This window comes from Sarcophilus harrisii, chromosome 2 (assembly GCF_902635505.1).
Source record: "Sarcophilus harrisii chromosome 2, mSarHar1.11, whole genome shotgun sequence".
NCBI classification, from domain to species: domain Eukaryota; kingdom Metazoa; phylum Chordata; class Mammalia; order Dasyuromorphia; family Dasyuridae; genus Sarcophilus; species Sarcophilus harrisii.
The window spans coordinates 247,222,006-247,237,753 of NC_045427.1; the positions used below are offsets into that span (position 1 = coordinate 247,222,006).

Below are 15,748 nucleotides of genomic sequence, written 5' to 3' on the forward strand. Positions count from 1 at the left end.
TTGTTAAATTGAAATCCTGACCTCAGAGGCAATAATAATCTTTCAACTTCCTTTTCTGCCTTACAGTCCTAAACTTGTTTTCCTTACTGTTAATCTCTAAATCCATTCAGCCCTCAATTCTCTTTCCCAGGCCATTGTATAAACCAGCACTGGCTATTATCCTCTTCCTTTCCCATCTTGATCCCTTGGTGAGCTTCTTCAAGTCTACATTGTCCTCTTTCTTGATTTCCTTGGCCCTTTAGCCTATGAAGATCCTGCCCTGCCAAGTCTGAACCTTGGATTTCTCTTGTTGGTTGTCTTTGCTTTTATTCACCAGCTGTTAAAGATGGGGGGAAAAAAATCATGAAACTGTTCTGACTGGTCCATTACAAATTTATATTACATAATCTCAACTGTGCCATCACTGCAGCAAGAAAACCCTTTTACACCTAATCAATTCACTATCCTACATACCACAGCAACTATTCAAAACCTTTTCTCTTTAAATCTCCCAAGGCTTCTCCAGCCTTCACTCTCAGCTGAGAATCTTGTTTCCTATCACTGCAAAAAAAAAAAAAAAAAAAATTTGAAGCCATTCCCAGAGACCTCTTCTCCCTCTCTCAGTTGCAGATGCCTTCAGAAACTATTTCCTCCTTTACCTCTATCTCATTTGAAGATGTGGCCTTTCTCTGCCAAAGCAAACTGTTCCATATTCAGATGTGATCTCATTCCATCCCATCTCCCCCAAAACTGGGGGAGATCCCTCCCCTCTATTGTCCTCTCCACTCTCTCGTCTCCTGACTTCTATACTGCCTACAAACTGTTTCCCCATTCTCAAAAAAACGCTTTTCCTTTCATCAATGCAAGCTATTGCAGTATATTTTTCCTTTTTTTGTTGTTACATTCCATGAGGGACCATCTACAATCCATGCCTCCACTTCTTTTCCTCTCACTCTACAGCCTGTATCCATACCCAGAGAAAAAAATGATTGTGTCTGAATACTATTTTCAACTATATTCAATGACATCACTCCCCCACTCAATAAATTCAAGTGGCTGTCAACCTCCAGGATCCCATATAAAATCCTTCCTAGCTCTTCTTGTTCCTCCATTTCCAGTCTCATTACACCTTATACTTCATTGCTGTGATCTAATGGCTCTGGCTTCATCCCACTCCATCTGGACTACATTTCTACTTGGCTCTCTCCCATGCCTGGACTGTCCCCTCACCTCTGCAATAAGCCTCACTGTACTTAATGTTAGCCCCTTCCCTCTGAGATTATGTCCAATAAATTCTATAGATATTTGTGCATAATTGCTTGCATGTTGTCTCCCTATTAGATTGTGAGGTCCCATAGGGAAGACATGGTTTTTATCCATGGATTTCAAAAGCAGAGTTTGTCATATTTTTGTTCAGTCATTTCAGTCCAGTCCAATTCTTTATGATCCTATTTAGGGTTTTCTTAACAGAGACCAGAGGGTTTGCCATTTCCTTCTCCAGCTCATTTTACAGATGAAGAACTGAGGCAAATAGGAGTAAAGGACTTGCCCAGCACCGCACAGCTAGGAAGTATCTGAGGCCAGCTTTGAGTTCACAAAGGCGAATCTTCCCAATTTCAGGCCCAGCACTCAATGCACCGTGCCATCCCGCAACCCTGGTCTGGAATATGATAGGTGATAGCTTTTTTGTCTTCTGATTCTCTTGTATATTTTCAAACGCCAAGTTCCAAAACTGTGGGACAATTATCCATCCCAATCCCAAAGAGAGAGGGCAATGAAGGTAAGAAATAAGGAAGCTGTGGAGGAGAACACAGAGAGGAAGGATGATCATGTAAACAAACCTTCATCTGCACAAGTTATAATGAATATACAGTATTACAAAACAAAAACTTTATTTACATGTAGATTTTCATGCCTCCGAGGCTGGAAGGAAGTGTGTTTGTCAGTGTATGTGGGGGGGGGGGGGGAGGGGGGGGAGGGTGTATGCTTATCAATAAATACCTGAAGAAACAGGAAGGGGAGGAGGGGGCTGAATAAAACGGAGCCATTAAAAGATGGGAAGTAACAGGACTCCCAACAGCTCCTAAAGCCTTCCTTAAGGGTAAGACCAGTTTGAGCCAGGAGCTAATCTGCCAAGCAACCTCTTGCATAACATGGGCTTAAAAGAGGCATTGGCCAGACTGGAGCCAAAATTCACTGAGCCCGATGCTGCCCGAAGACAAAGGCCAGGGTTTCTGGGTAACAGGTCACCAGGGTGCTGCTGGTTCTCCTAGACACTAGGAAACAGGCCACCATATCCTAAGCATGCCCCGGGAGAGGCTCCCAAGGGAAACCTCAGTCTGAAAGGGAGAAAGCGATGAGCACCAGCGTGTGTATTAGTCGAGGGGAGGGAAGTTACAGGTTACAGGGAAAACAGTGGATAGCCAGCCCAGTTCTCTCCCTAGTCCCACCTGGGGACAGGAAGGTACAACTACCCTCTGGGGTCTCCTGCCCCAGCTCTGGTTGCACAGAGGACAGACCCTGGCCATATTAGAATGTCAGCAGAGCTCTTCCCACTCTCCGAGGAAGTCAGCAGTGAGATTAACTTACCCAACAAGAGCCCAGAAGAAAAGGCACAAGAGGGAGAGTCAATGAAAGTTTCCCCAGAGTGATTGAGTCCTGGGAATAAGACGACCCTGCCCTTGGACAAATCGGCCCTCCCTGCACTGGAGCCAAGTAGGATGGCAGCCCTTCTTGGGCCCTAGAGCCTACCTGGGAAATGGGGGTACACAGTATGACTGGAGCCCCAGGACCACAGAATACATAGCCCCAGGGGCCAGACAGAGAGGCCAGGGTTTAAGGCATGGGGGGACTCTCCAAGGAGATACAAAGTCAGAGGTCAGATGCCCCGAGGGAGTAGGGGCTCATCCCTCCAGGCCAAACCTTCCTCCTCTTCCCAGGACAGGAGACTTGACCGGAGACAAGGGCCTTGGGAGGCCCCCTAGATGGGCTGAAGCGTCCACAAGTCAGTTCCCATTGCTCAAGCCTGGGTTGGCACTGCTGCAGCTCTGTTCATAGGAGGGGGGGGCCTCTGCTTAGAAAGAAACGGAAAGCAGTCAGGCCCAAGCACCCGGCTCTCCCTCCTCACCAGCCAGCCCCAGGTCCCCGGCAAGGTCCCACTCACCGTAGGGATAGTCCCATGTGCTGTACTCCGGTGGCAAGATCAGGTTGCTGGCAGTAGGCATAGGTACCACAGGGCCTTCCGCAAAGTAGGGAACAGTGGCACCAGTGGACAAGCAGAGGGGCGGCTGCCGGCGGCCAGGGGAGCCCTCTTCGGGCCCTGGCTCGGCCTCCGGAGAGCTCGGGCCAGCCATGTAGCTGAAGGGCCTTGCAGACGGTTGCTGCTGCTGGGAATGGCTCTTGGTAGGGAGGGAGACATGGGCCACAGGACAAGGCCCACTGGCCGCCGTGTCCAAGTCCTCGGGTGGCGCAGTGGGCACCAGGGGGGGTGGAAGCCCGGACAGGCAAAGGCCAGTACTCAGAGGAGGGCTATTCACTGCAATGTTGCCGATGAAAAGGGGTAGGTTCACTGTTGCTTCGGGTGCCTTCAGTGAGACCTGGGGGGCACAGAAAATGGAGTGAAGAACAGTTCTCCCAAGCCTTCTCTAGGATGGTCAGACAAAACCCCCACCCATTCCCTGGCCTCGGGCCCTCTAGCACAAAGGAATTAAGCCCATGCTGAAAGTTTACCTTCCCACTAAGCTACAGGTATCCCCCCCAGCCTAGTCCCCACAAGTCAGGAGGGACCCAGAAATTAAACTATCCCACCAGATTCCACATACACTCCTCCCCCAAGATAAGGATGCCTTCTAGGAAGCCCCCTCTCAGTTAAGGCAGGGACAAGAACTGGGGACTAGAAAAGTGCAGTTTCCAGAAAGAGAAGTTGTCCAGAAAAGGTAAAGGGACCAGGCTATACTAGGGGAGGGAATGGAAAGAGAAAACTTTGGGGAAATGGGACCCCAAAAGAGCCAGGGACCCTAGAGAAATCAAGGAGTTCAAGGGCCTCAAAACAAGGTTTCCTAGGCATCAGAGCCCCACACCTGGATGAAGTAGTCTATGTGGATGAGGCTACAGCCAGGCAACACTGACTGCGGCAGAGCAGGCACCAAGATCTGTTCCCGCCACTCGGCCCGCTTCCAGGCCTTCACCCCTGAGCCTTCAACTTCTGCGATTGTCCGGAGATCGTAGATCCAGCGCTTGGCCTTGTACGATACTTTCTGGGAGGCAGGGAAAACAGACTTTGTGAAGGGTCCCAAGAACTCCATAACCGGGCAAAGACTGAGGCCTTAACCTTAGTCTTCCTCTTGTTTGTTTCCCCATCATTGAACTCCCTGGAGGTGGAGCTGTCACAAGGAACACCCCCATGCACCTGACTACTCTTGTCCAAGAATTCTGGGGAGAGGGTTTGTGCGACTGAGGGATAGGATAAGGCCATGGACAAAGGAAGACCCACCCTCCTGGGATGGAGGAGTCAATAGGGGAGGAGAAAGAGTCTGTGGGATTGGGCATGGCGGCGGGCTACTGACCTGCAGAAGACTGGCCACCACGGGCCCCGTGTCCTTGCCAGACTGGTTATCAATATCTGCCCGGAGCTGGACCGCCTGACCCACCACGTAGCCCCTGAGGTCGGTGCTTGCAGTGAGAATGACACTCCCACTCTTTACCAACTTGTAAGAGAACTTCTTGGTGGTCGTGGCCTCATTGGGTTGCTGTTGCACACAGATAAAGATGAGGTTATTCCAAGGACAGGAGTCTCTGGGAATGGTCTGTCTGATCCCTCAGGCCCAACCCCCAGGGCTAGCCCACCTCTCCCCGACCACCCCACCCCAGAGCCCCAAGCCTTCTGTCTCCCACAGACAAGGCCACACCTCGATGTCTGGAAGAGTGTTGAGGTTTAAGGGATTGAGGATGTAGAAGATACGGCTGCATTTGTGATCCTTGGAGAAGCGAGGGGTGTCAATCACAGCCCGCAGCTGGTGCACAATCTTCCCAAAGGGCCCCTCGAAAGATGTGGGTGCTGTGGCTGGGGCAGAGAGGAGAGCACAAGGGACTATGAGCACAGGGAAGAACATGGCATCTTGTGGCATGGGACAGGCCAGAGCTTGGCAGATCAAGAACACAAGCTAGAAATGAAACCTCCAAATCCAAAAGGAATGAGTGGGCAACGGGCCATAGGCTAGGGAAAGGCAGAGAATAAAACACTCCTCTCCTAAACAAACCCTTCTCTCCAAATGGCTCCTTTGGGGGGTTCCCCCCCCCAACCAAGATTTTCTCCCGTGTATCTGTGTAAAGCATACGTTCTGGACATGTCCAGGGGGTTCTCTGGTCAGGTGAACAAGAATACCCCCAGAGGAGGAACAGGGATGAGGTCAGGTGCAACTTACTTGGCAACAGGAACTGGAAGGGGAAGGCATGTTCTCCAGGAGATAAGGTTCCTGCAGAAGCAAGGCAGTTGGTGAGAAGGAAGGCCTTGTCATGGGCCCAGATGCTGGGGCAGATTGCCAGGGCGGAACCCATTTCCCCTCTCTGGGATTAGTTGGGGCTGAACATCAAAGACACTGGGAACCAGAAGAAGCTCCTGTGGCCCGAGGGAAGGGCCCACAGCTTCACTGCAGCGCGGCCCAAGATCCCCACCTTTAGGGTTAGTGTGGATCTCTGGGGAGGTAATGGTACAGAAACGCCGCCCCTCTGGCCCACACGTCAGCTCTAACAGTCTTAGAATGGTTCCTGGGAAGGTGAGAAGGTGAGTGATCTGCCCTTGGCCACACAGCCAATCTGACTCAGGGCAGGACACGAATTCAGGGCCTGGTGGACTCCAAGGTGGCTGTCTAATACTTATACCATGCTCTTTCACACCCACAGGAGAACAACTGCAGAGAGATGAATCCCTGCCCTTGATAGGTAAGGAAAGGGCTCTCTCAAAGAGCAATGCATGATATCCTAGGAAACCTCATTCCTAGGGTTGGAATCTAGTCTAGAATGGATCTAGTCCTCCTCCAGCTGGAAGCCAGACCACCTGGGATGTAACTGCTGTGGGCAACATCCAGAATCCTAAATTCAAAATACATCGAATCCAACCAAAACATGAGCAGGAATTCCCTCTAATATTTCTGAGAAGTGATTTATCTAGGCTCTACTTGAAGACTAGTAATGAGGAAATCATTTATAAAATAGTTCAACATTGTTTTTCTCTTTTATTGAGTGGATTTCTGGCTTTACAAATTGCTCTGAGATCTGATGTCTGGGGTCTAGCAGTTAATTAATAATCTCTTCCATGTGATAGCCCTTCAAAATACCTGAAGACAATTATGTCCTCCAGAAATTATCATCCTTAAGTCCTGTATATTGAAATTGAAAGCTCGATATTTTCCCATATAAACTATAGTCTAACTACTCCTTCCCAATCTCATAATACTTGGCAGTGGATTTTAACCTAAACACAGGAATTTGGGGAGGGTTCGATGACTAGCCCAACATCATATAACTAGTATCTAAGGTCATTCATTCACTATGAATTCAGATCTTCCTGAGTCCAGGGTCAGTGCTCCTACTGTACCACCTAGCTGCCCCAATCATTTATTATAAATGATTATCTTATTATATTTGGCTCAACATTCTAGCTTGTCAAATACTTTTGGGTTCCTCTCATCCAGTGGATTAACAGCTTCTACTCACTGGACCTCAATTACTCCCATGTGACATTTTTTGATTCTTCCTCTTTACAACATTCCTGGAAGGAAGTACTGGAATGATCACCATTTCACAGGGGCTACTCAGAGATCAAGAGAGGGGAAGAGATTGTTTATTCATCCAAATGGAATTTTCACTGCCCAAAAAATCAAGACATTACTCAGAGGCAGACTCAGATCTGGTATAGCCTGAAGATCAAGGTCCAGCCAAGCTAAAGTTTGAATGAGAACATCTCTTTTCATGGCTCAAGGAAACTCCATGTTGGAAGAGGATGAAACGAATTTAGAGAGAGAGAGAAGAGGGGAGAGCTGAGAGCTAAATAAGTACCAGAGAAAGGACAATTGGATCTAATCCCAAGTAAGCACAGGATGGATCGCAAGCCTTTCTGGGAAGACAAGGAACTGTGAGTAAATCTTCTGGGGAACATTGTTCATGCCTACCTTTGGTAGGACTTACAGAACAGGCTCAAGAAAGGACATGGTTCTCCAAGCTATGGGTCATTCAACTAGGGACATTTAAGATAGAAAACTCACCCACCTAGAGCTCAGCCACGCCCAGTACCACCAATCTCTAACACCTTCATTTTTGGTTTCTTTTTCCTTCTCAGACTTCTCAGAACAATTTCCCACAGGGCCTCCTACCCTTTCCTGTCAGGTCCTTGACTCCTCTTCACAAATTAGTTCCCAATGGCCTAAGGATCCAGCTTCTCTACATCTGAGATCCAAATTGTTGGCCTTTGATCCCCATGCCATCACTCTACACCAGGGGTCCTCAAACTTTTTAAATAGGGGGCCAGTTCACTGTCCCTCAGACTGTTGGAGGGCCAGACTATAGTAAAAACAAAAACTTGTTTTGTGGGCCTTTAAATAAAGAAATTTCATTAGCTCTGGGTGAGGGGAATAAACGTCCTCAGCTGCTGCACCTGGCCCACGGCCGTAGTTTGAGGACCTCTGCTCTACACCATCCAAGGATTCCTGGATTAATTCTGTGGGTGGGCTCCTGCTTACCTTTGTCAGCCAGGGACAATGTACTGTTGAAATATGCTTCTTCCACTGTCCATGAAGTATCATTGGCCTTGCTGGACACTCCACAGGATCCTATGCAGGTCACCCTGATGGCTAAAATACCACATATACTTGAGAAATGATAAGGGAACTATAATCCTCTCCAAAACCCCCGTAATACCTCTTGCCTTTTCCTGAAAAGCACAAAAACTGCCTAGAATCTTGAGGCAAGATATGCCACCAAAAATCTTGTGCCAAGGTTGTCCCTCATTCTCAGTTTACCTCTTTCAACACTTTCTTGGACATGCTGCTCTCCAAAGAAGTCCTCTCAAGGGCAAGACCTTGGTTACCTCCAGCCCTAGGCTGGAGATAGCCAAGAACCAGCATGAAACCAGAAAGAAGACAGCTTAGACGCTACTTGCCTTTAGCCTTGAAAGTCTGAGGCTTCCATAGACACAGCATTAAGCCAGAATCCCCACCTTAGACTACCCCCTGATGGTGCTTAAAGTTCATTAGTGAAATGGGGATAGCCCTTAAAACTGGGATTCTTAGTCATGGTCCCCTTTAACAATCTAGTGTAGCCTATGGGGATTCCTTCTTAGAGTGTTACCTATATTCATAAAGAAAAAGCTAAATTTCAGTTAGGTCGAGTGAAAATAAATGTAACTTTTCTTCATCAAAATTCATGGAAACACCACCCCCCCTCAATATCTATCCAACCCAGGTTAAGGATCCCTGCCTTAACATTGGAACACTAATGCATTGTTGGTGGAGTTGGGAACTAATCCAAACATTTTGGAGAGCCATTTGGAGCTATGACCAAAGGACAATAAAATTGTGCATACATTCTAACCTAGTAATACCTCTACTCTACTAGGTCTGTACCCCAAAGACTTCATTTAAAAAAAAAAAGGAAAAGGAAAAGTACAAAAATTTTTATAGAACTCAGAGACAACTATTTTTATAGAACTCGGTGACAGAGAACTGGAAATTGGGGAATGACTAAGTAAGTTATGGTATATGAATGTAATGGAATATTATTGTTCTATAAAAAATGATGAGCAGGTTGATTTCAGAAAAGCCTAGAATGACCTGATCCTGAGTGAATTGAGCAGAACCAGGAGAACCTTGTACACACTAATAGCAAGATTATGTGATGACCAACCATGCCAGATTTTGCTGTTCTTAGATACAATGATCTAAGACATTTCTAAGGGACTGATGATAGAGAAGGCTATCCACATCCAGAGAAAGAACTGATAGAATCTGAAGGCAGATTGAAGCATACTCTTTTCTTTTTGTTTTTTTAGTTATTTTTTTCCTTGTTTTTTCCCCTTTTGTTCCAATTCTTCTTTCACAAGATGACTAATACAGAAATGTTTAATAAGATTGTACATATATAACCTATATAACCTATATCAGATTTCCCTGTTTTGGGGGAGGGGGAAGAGGGTTAAGAAAACGCATATATAACCTATATTAGATGGCTTACTATCTTGGGGAGGAAGAAAAAAATGGAAATTAAATTAAAATCTTATAAAAGGAAATGTCAAAAACTAATAAATTTTTAAAAAGAATCCCTGCCTTTAAAAAGTGAAGGCTGAAGAAGTTAAGGGCTCAGAAAATATTTTCTCACAAAGGAACCTATTACTGAGTATGACTGACCTGAGAGGAGGAGTAAGAGTTAGAGCCCGTGTTCTGAAACATATGCGGTGGTACTTAGCTCTGTCATTCTTGTGGCCTTGCTAGTACTCCTGAGTACAGGTTGGGGGTAGGGTAGAATTATGAATACCTATAACCACTTCCTTCTTCCTTATGCAGCCCCAAATTGTCTATTTCCCCAAATGTCTCCCCATTTTCAATCCCCTCCATCCTGAGAAAATTCTAAAGTACAATTGCCCCCTATTTCCCAGCCAAGGCCCTAGAGTAGTTATGGCCTAAAGTTTTAATTACAGCCCCCCTCCCCCCTCTCCCCTCCTCTCCACCCCCTTCCTCCCGAAGTCAAGCCCCTTCCCTGAGTTTATTATTAAGAGCCTTTGCTTAAGCCTTAAGACATACACTGCTTATATCAGACAACAGGGAAGGATAAGGAGAATAGAGATGGGCTCCTAATCTGTCTTTATTTGGGATCAGAAGAAACCAGATGCTAAACCGAGACAGAACAATTTATGAACCCCTAGTCAGAGAACCTTTGTTCTGTTCCTCCACATCCCTCCCCTTATTTACAAATAAAGGAACTGATTCCTAGACAAAGGAAGTGACTCAACAAAAATATATAGATTTTGGAGCCCGAATTATCGGAATCATCAGGCTCTTTCCCAAGCAATGAAGACCCTCTTTCTTACTGTCTCCAACAAGCCATAGGGACACACTTCAGAAATTTGAACTTGTCTTGGCTATAACCCACTCAACCTGACCAGGAGGGCTGGCCAGAACTCAAAGCAAAGGTGAACTACAGAAACAGGGAAAAGCCCTCAGGCCTTATCATCCAACTGGGCTCCAGGGTCTCCCCCACAGATCAAGCAAATCAGCCTACAAGGGAGGCTGTGCAAGCAAACTCCCTCAAAGAGGGGAACCAGAGCCCTCTCACTGGAAGAATGTGGTCCGACCTGTCTGAGCTAACATAGGACCAGGGAGGGGCAGTAGGGGGTATTGGGAGGGAGTCAGCACAGTGAGACTAAAACACTAAGACAAATCCTCCCCAGTCAACACTGATTAGCTTGAGATGAAAAGCTATCTCCACTCCATCCCCCTTTCCCTCCAAAAAAACCATTGTCTTTGAGTTTGGGCTGAGTTTATACAAGATAAAAAGTCCAAGGTGTCCCCACGTTAAGACTAAGGTAGCTCCTACCTAATTCCCTGCCCCACCCCAGAGTTCCTAGGAGGAAGGCCTCAAGAGGAAGGGGTGCTCTGACAGGTAGCAGAAATTTATACTCTACACGCCCAGGCCTAGGCATACCAGGAAGTGTGCTATTTAAAGGAGACAGCTCTGAGTCTTTTGTTTACCAGGTGTACCGGCAGATTTCCCCTTCCCCCTTCAGCACTCACCCTAACCTCCACTGCCTCCAGAATCGCCATCCTTTCCTGGACCCCTTCTCCCTGGTTCCCCATCAAGGACTTCCCATTAGCCCAAAGGTTGCAGCCCCGGCAGTGTATGTAGTGCAAGGTCCCTTTCTGCTCTGGGCAGTCACTGAATCCCAGGCTGTATACCTGGCTCTCATCTACCTTCTTCCAGGAGTTAGGAAACCTAGAAACAGCCTGTCAGCTCAGTCCCAGGCACTCCTCCCTCAGACTCCATTTCTATGGTCCATGAATATTTTAGAAGCCTCTTCGGTTCTCTCCCCAGCTGAGGGCGGAGGGCCAAGGTTCAAGAACAGTTGGATGAGGGCCAGTGAAGTACTTGCCATCCATCCCTAGTGGCCTGTCACTTATGACCCTGTCCCTGACCCATGCCAGGGCAAACCAGAGGCAGAGGATCCAGGCTGTTTCAGAGCCACTGTTTCAAAGCCGCTGAAGAAGCCTCTCTGCTCACCCACTGCATCCCTCCTCAAACCCACTGCTTCTTGGTCTTCTAGGAGGAGATCTAGCTCAGTATTTCAGAACAACCCTCTACTCAGACATGGGCTGACCAGGCCAAGGAGCTCGTCAGACTTTGGTTTCCTGGCCCACAAAGGGAGCTTTCTTCGCTGTTACCGGGCAGGTTTCCGATCCCAGCAGCCATGGTCCCAGTGTATGCTGAGGTTCCAGGCAGAGTCAGGGAGCCCAGCTCCACTCAGGGTCATAGGAGTGGAGGAGGGGCCGAAGCAAGGCCTAGCAACTGAGAACCCCGAGAAATCCCAGTTCCAACCCCTGCCCTCAGAAGCTTCTTTTCACAAAGGGGGGAGAAGAGGCCCCATCTTAAAACCAACCCCTTTTCCTGTCTGATTCACAGAAAGACTAGAGGTACCCCAGACTGAGAGGCCCTGTTCTAAGGGGTAGGAAGGAACTCACAACCTCTTCCTTTTATCCTTGACTCGTTTGGCTTACAAAAGATGAAGGAAAAGGACTGAAGCCCAGATAAAACCCTATAGTACTTAGATGGCTATTATATTGATTCTTTCTTCCCCATGGAAGGAATTCCAAGATCCTGCCCCAGGGGAACTCTGAAGTCTTAAGAAAGGCAGAAATGAGGTAGAGGGGGTAGGAAGTCTTTTTAATGTCTAAGTGGCTTTTTATGAGGCTAAAAATCCTATCTGTAAAAAGGATAAATAGGGGAGACGGCTATTAAGACACTAAAGACTTCTAGATCATGCAGATCTTTCTCCAATTACTTCTTGGTCTCATTCTGTCTTCTCATTTCTTGTTGCCTTTCAATGTTGTCTATCACCCAGGGCTCCATCCTGGGGCTCTTTGGTCTATTAAAGTCTTGGGGAGAGGAGGGGAGGAGAGAGAAGATCCTAAATCTTGAATCACAGATCTGATATTTGAATTCTACTCATGTAGTTTCAGGCAAATCACTGGACCTTTCTGGCAATCAAATTTCTCATCTTTAAAGAGACTGAGGCTGTCCTTCCCAAATCTAAACCTAGCTTCATAGGATGTATATAATTTTTTTTTCCCCTCTGTAAAAATTTAAGATCTTTTATTGTTCTACTCTAATCCGAGGATAGGTCCATGAGAATGAGCACTTCTATTCCCCTCCCCCACTCCTCCTAGTGTTCCTATTCAAGTCCCCAAAGTCCTGAACACTTTCTCTTAGTAACTCGTTTAAGTCTCTTGTAGGCCTAAAATCAAGCCTGATGGTCAGTTTCATACCTCCTTGTACCCAAGGGAACCATTAGATTAGAACTATTAGATTAGAATCATTGAACTCAACCTCTGACAGTTACCAGTCGTCTTACCCTAAACCTCTATTTGCCTCAGTCTCCTCAACTTTAAAGGGAAGATAACAATAGAGTCTTGGAGTGGTTATGAAGACCAAATGAGCTATTTGTTTAAAAAAACAAAAAAGCAAGTTCTAGATAAATGCTTAGTCCCTTCCTCATCTGCAGCACAGCACAGATCCCCTACTGTCCCAGCCGAGTTACAGTCTAAGACTGTGGGGTTCATAACATTTAGTCTGGCTTGATGCCCAGGGCAGAATTTCCCCCCTTCTGAAGCAAGTAAGCAAACTTTGTTCCAAACATCCTTTGGAGCTGAGAAAAGTTTGTTCTTTATTTTATCTCTCCCACACACATACCTCAGCAGGTAAGTTATTAACTTATCAGTTCCTGCTCTGGGAAAGTCCAGTCACTCAGAGCCAGGCTCCCTCCTGGAAACCTGGAACCTGCTTCAGAAAACCCAGTGGCCAAGCAGCTTCCCCAGGGATGACCCCACCTTCCCAGCAGGCCCGTGGTAACCATGGAGATTATACAGCTGGCCAGTAGACTGGGGGAAGCCGAGCCAGGCAAGGCCAGAACTTGGAGGCGCCAATGTTCTGAGGAGAGGGAAATGACCTAGCACCAGGGCCTGGGCCCTCGCCGGGAGGGAAATCCAAGCCCAGCCCCAGCCCTGAGGGCCTTGGCTCAGGAAGGGCGATTCCAGAGAGGGGGAAAGCCTGGCCAGGACCTTCAGTAGGTCTATGGGTCCCAATGTAGCTGGTTCTAGTGCCCAGGCTTGGATATAAGACATCTCAGGAGATGGGCCAATGAGAACAGTGAGAAGTACATCCCAAGCCCTGGCTTGGGCTGCGGCTAAAGGAAGGTTCAAAGGGAGAAGGGAATCTTGGTCTCGAGTGGGAGGCTTCACAGGTGACTCGGGAGGGCTGGTCTCGGGGGAGGGGGAAGTCCTTTCTCTCTCAAGCATCCAAAAAGAAGGAACCTGAACAGTTTCCTAGCCGAAGTCCCTACACCACACACACACACACACACGCACACAGAGACACACACACACACAGACAGACACACACACACACAGAGACACACACACACGCACACGCGCGCGCGTACACATACAAGCAGGGAGAGGCGGTCGCGGGTTAATAGGAGGTGGGAGGGAGAGAGGTGAGTCTCTAGCGCCCGGGGCCTGGGAAAACACTTGTCTGTCACGCTCCCCTGGCCGGAGGCTCCGGGGAAGTGTCCTCCGCCGTGCCCCCATCCCTGGCCCCCGTGCCAGCCCCACACTCACCTCGGTAAGGCAGCGCAGCTCCGAGACGCAGGTTCACAGTTCCGGACAGCGGTTCCCCCGGACTGTAGATGACGCGGCTGTTGCTGAGGTAGATCTCAAAGAGCTGGAGCTTCCCCATGGTCCTGCCCACCCTGGGACCTGGGACCTGGGACCTGGGACCTGGGACCTGGGACCTGGGACCCCGGTCCCGTGCTCAGGCCCTGGCCTGGCCCGGCCCGGCCCCGTCTGCTCCGGCTTCTCTTGACTCCTGACTCCGGCTTCAGCTCCAGCACAGCCAACAACGCCCGAACCCAGCCAAGTGCCCGCCCCTTAAAGGGCCGGGGCTGCCCCATCCCGTCCGTCCCGCCCCCTCCTAGGCCAGGAGAACTAGGGCGGGGACAGAGGCGGGGGCCAAGATCGCCGAGGAAGGAACCGGGCGGGAGGAGGAGTCGACGCAGCTCCACCCATTCGACCTCCCTGTCTCGAGAGATAATGTACCCATTTCCCGGAACGGTAAACTGAGGTTAAAATAATCTCATTTCTTTATCTCGCTCTTCTCTCCTAGAAGGGAGAAGAAAAGCATACAGGACGGAGTCTCCTTCATAATCCAAATCACGAAGTGCAGCAGTGGGTAGAGTGCTTAATCTGGACTAAAGAAAATCTGAGCTCCAGTCCAGTTTCAAACTTCTTTACTAGTGACCTTAGGCGGGTCACTTAATCTCTGTCTTGCCTCAGTTTCACCTTACTTAAAATAAGGAATAATAAAAGCACCTGCTTCTCAAGGGCATTGAGAGGTTCCAAATGAAGTCATATTTATAAAAGCTTTTCACGAACTTTTCACGAAAATGCCTCCTAAATACTATCTATCAGTATTACCATTGCCCACTCTCTCCCCATCCCCAACTCTGCATCTTCTTCCTACCCCCCGCTGCTTGCCATCCCAACGTGATGCGCTGCCTCCCGTCGCAGCCCCTGTCTGTGTATGAGATATTTGTGTTTCTCCCTCTTCAGGTTTTTCTAGTCCCTGGAAAGCTGCTGTCAGTCCTCAGACCAGAAACCAACTGACTGCCTTTATCTGGCTGTCCCGAGTGTGCCTTGAGAGTGGGGATCTGTGGGGGGTGAGGGGGGTGGGGGGGAGGATGGGGGAAGGTGAGCAAGAAGACTACGGTTAAAATGGGCCAAGCTCGCCATTTGCGGACAATGAGGAAGAGCACACCTGGGAAAGTGCAAGAACCACACCCTGTCCAGACACTAGTCCCGTCTCTAGATCAGCTGGGGGCTTAGAACTGCTACTGCGATAGCTGCTTTCTTCATGGTCCCGTCTGTTCCCAAGCGGATGAAATCATGTGACTGATTTGTGACCGATCATCCCCAGGTAACCTTTACCAGGTTGCTGAATCATGCCAAATTTCCCACATTGTCTGGCCATGGAGGAAGCCAACCAGAACGTGTCGGGATCAGGGCACTGGCCCAGAACCAGTATTTCCCAGGAATTAAATAGCTAGCCACGTCTGAGGTGCTGTCCAAATAGCTTCCACTGAATTCTATTGAACCAGCACTTCCCATGGACCTACTCAACTGGGAATATGTGCGGGAACCAAGGAAAAAGAAGCTTGAAACTCCCTTCCATTAAATCAACAGTTACTAAAGCCTTACTACATGCAAAGCACTGTTCTGGGTGCTGGAGATCCAAGGACCAAAATAAGGAAAGTTGCTGTCTTCAAGGTGATTTCAGTGCCAGTCTCTTGACAAATATCTCATTTAGTAGGCTGATTTCAGAAAATCCTGGAGAGATTAAAATGAATTGATGCGGAGTGAAGTGAGCAGAACCAAGAGAACATTGTGCACAGTAACAACAAGATTATGTGATGATCTGTGATGGACTTAGCTCTTCTTAACAATGCAACTATTCA

General features: G+C 48.2%; 1 protein-coding gene across 1 annotated transcript; it reads right to left on the minus strand.

Annotated features, from left to right (window-relative positions):
• Window positions 1-1,854: 1,854 nt before the first annotated feature.
• ARRDC1 (arrestin domain containing 1) lies at window positions 1,855-14,173 on the minus strand. Its single transcript, XM_003757548.4, has 8 exons — window positions 13,857-14,173; window positions 7,716-7,826; window positions 5,403-5,453; window positions 4,887-5,041; window positions 4,545-4,727; window positions 4,059-4,235; window positions 3,143-3,575; window positions 1,855-3,049 (listed from the first exon to the last, which is right to left on the minus strand). Exons 1-8 carry the CDS (start codon window positions 13,972-13,974, stop codon window positions 2,985-2,987), a joined length of 1,293 nt encoding a protein of 430 aa, XP_003757596.1. The 5' UTR covers window positions 13,975-14,173; the 3' UTR covers window positions 1,855-2,984.
• Window positions 14,174-15,748: the final 1,575 nt, after the last annotated feature.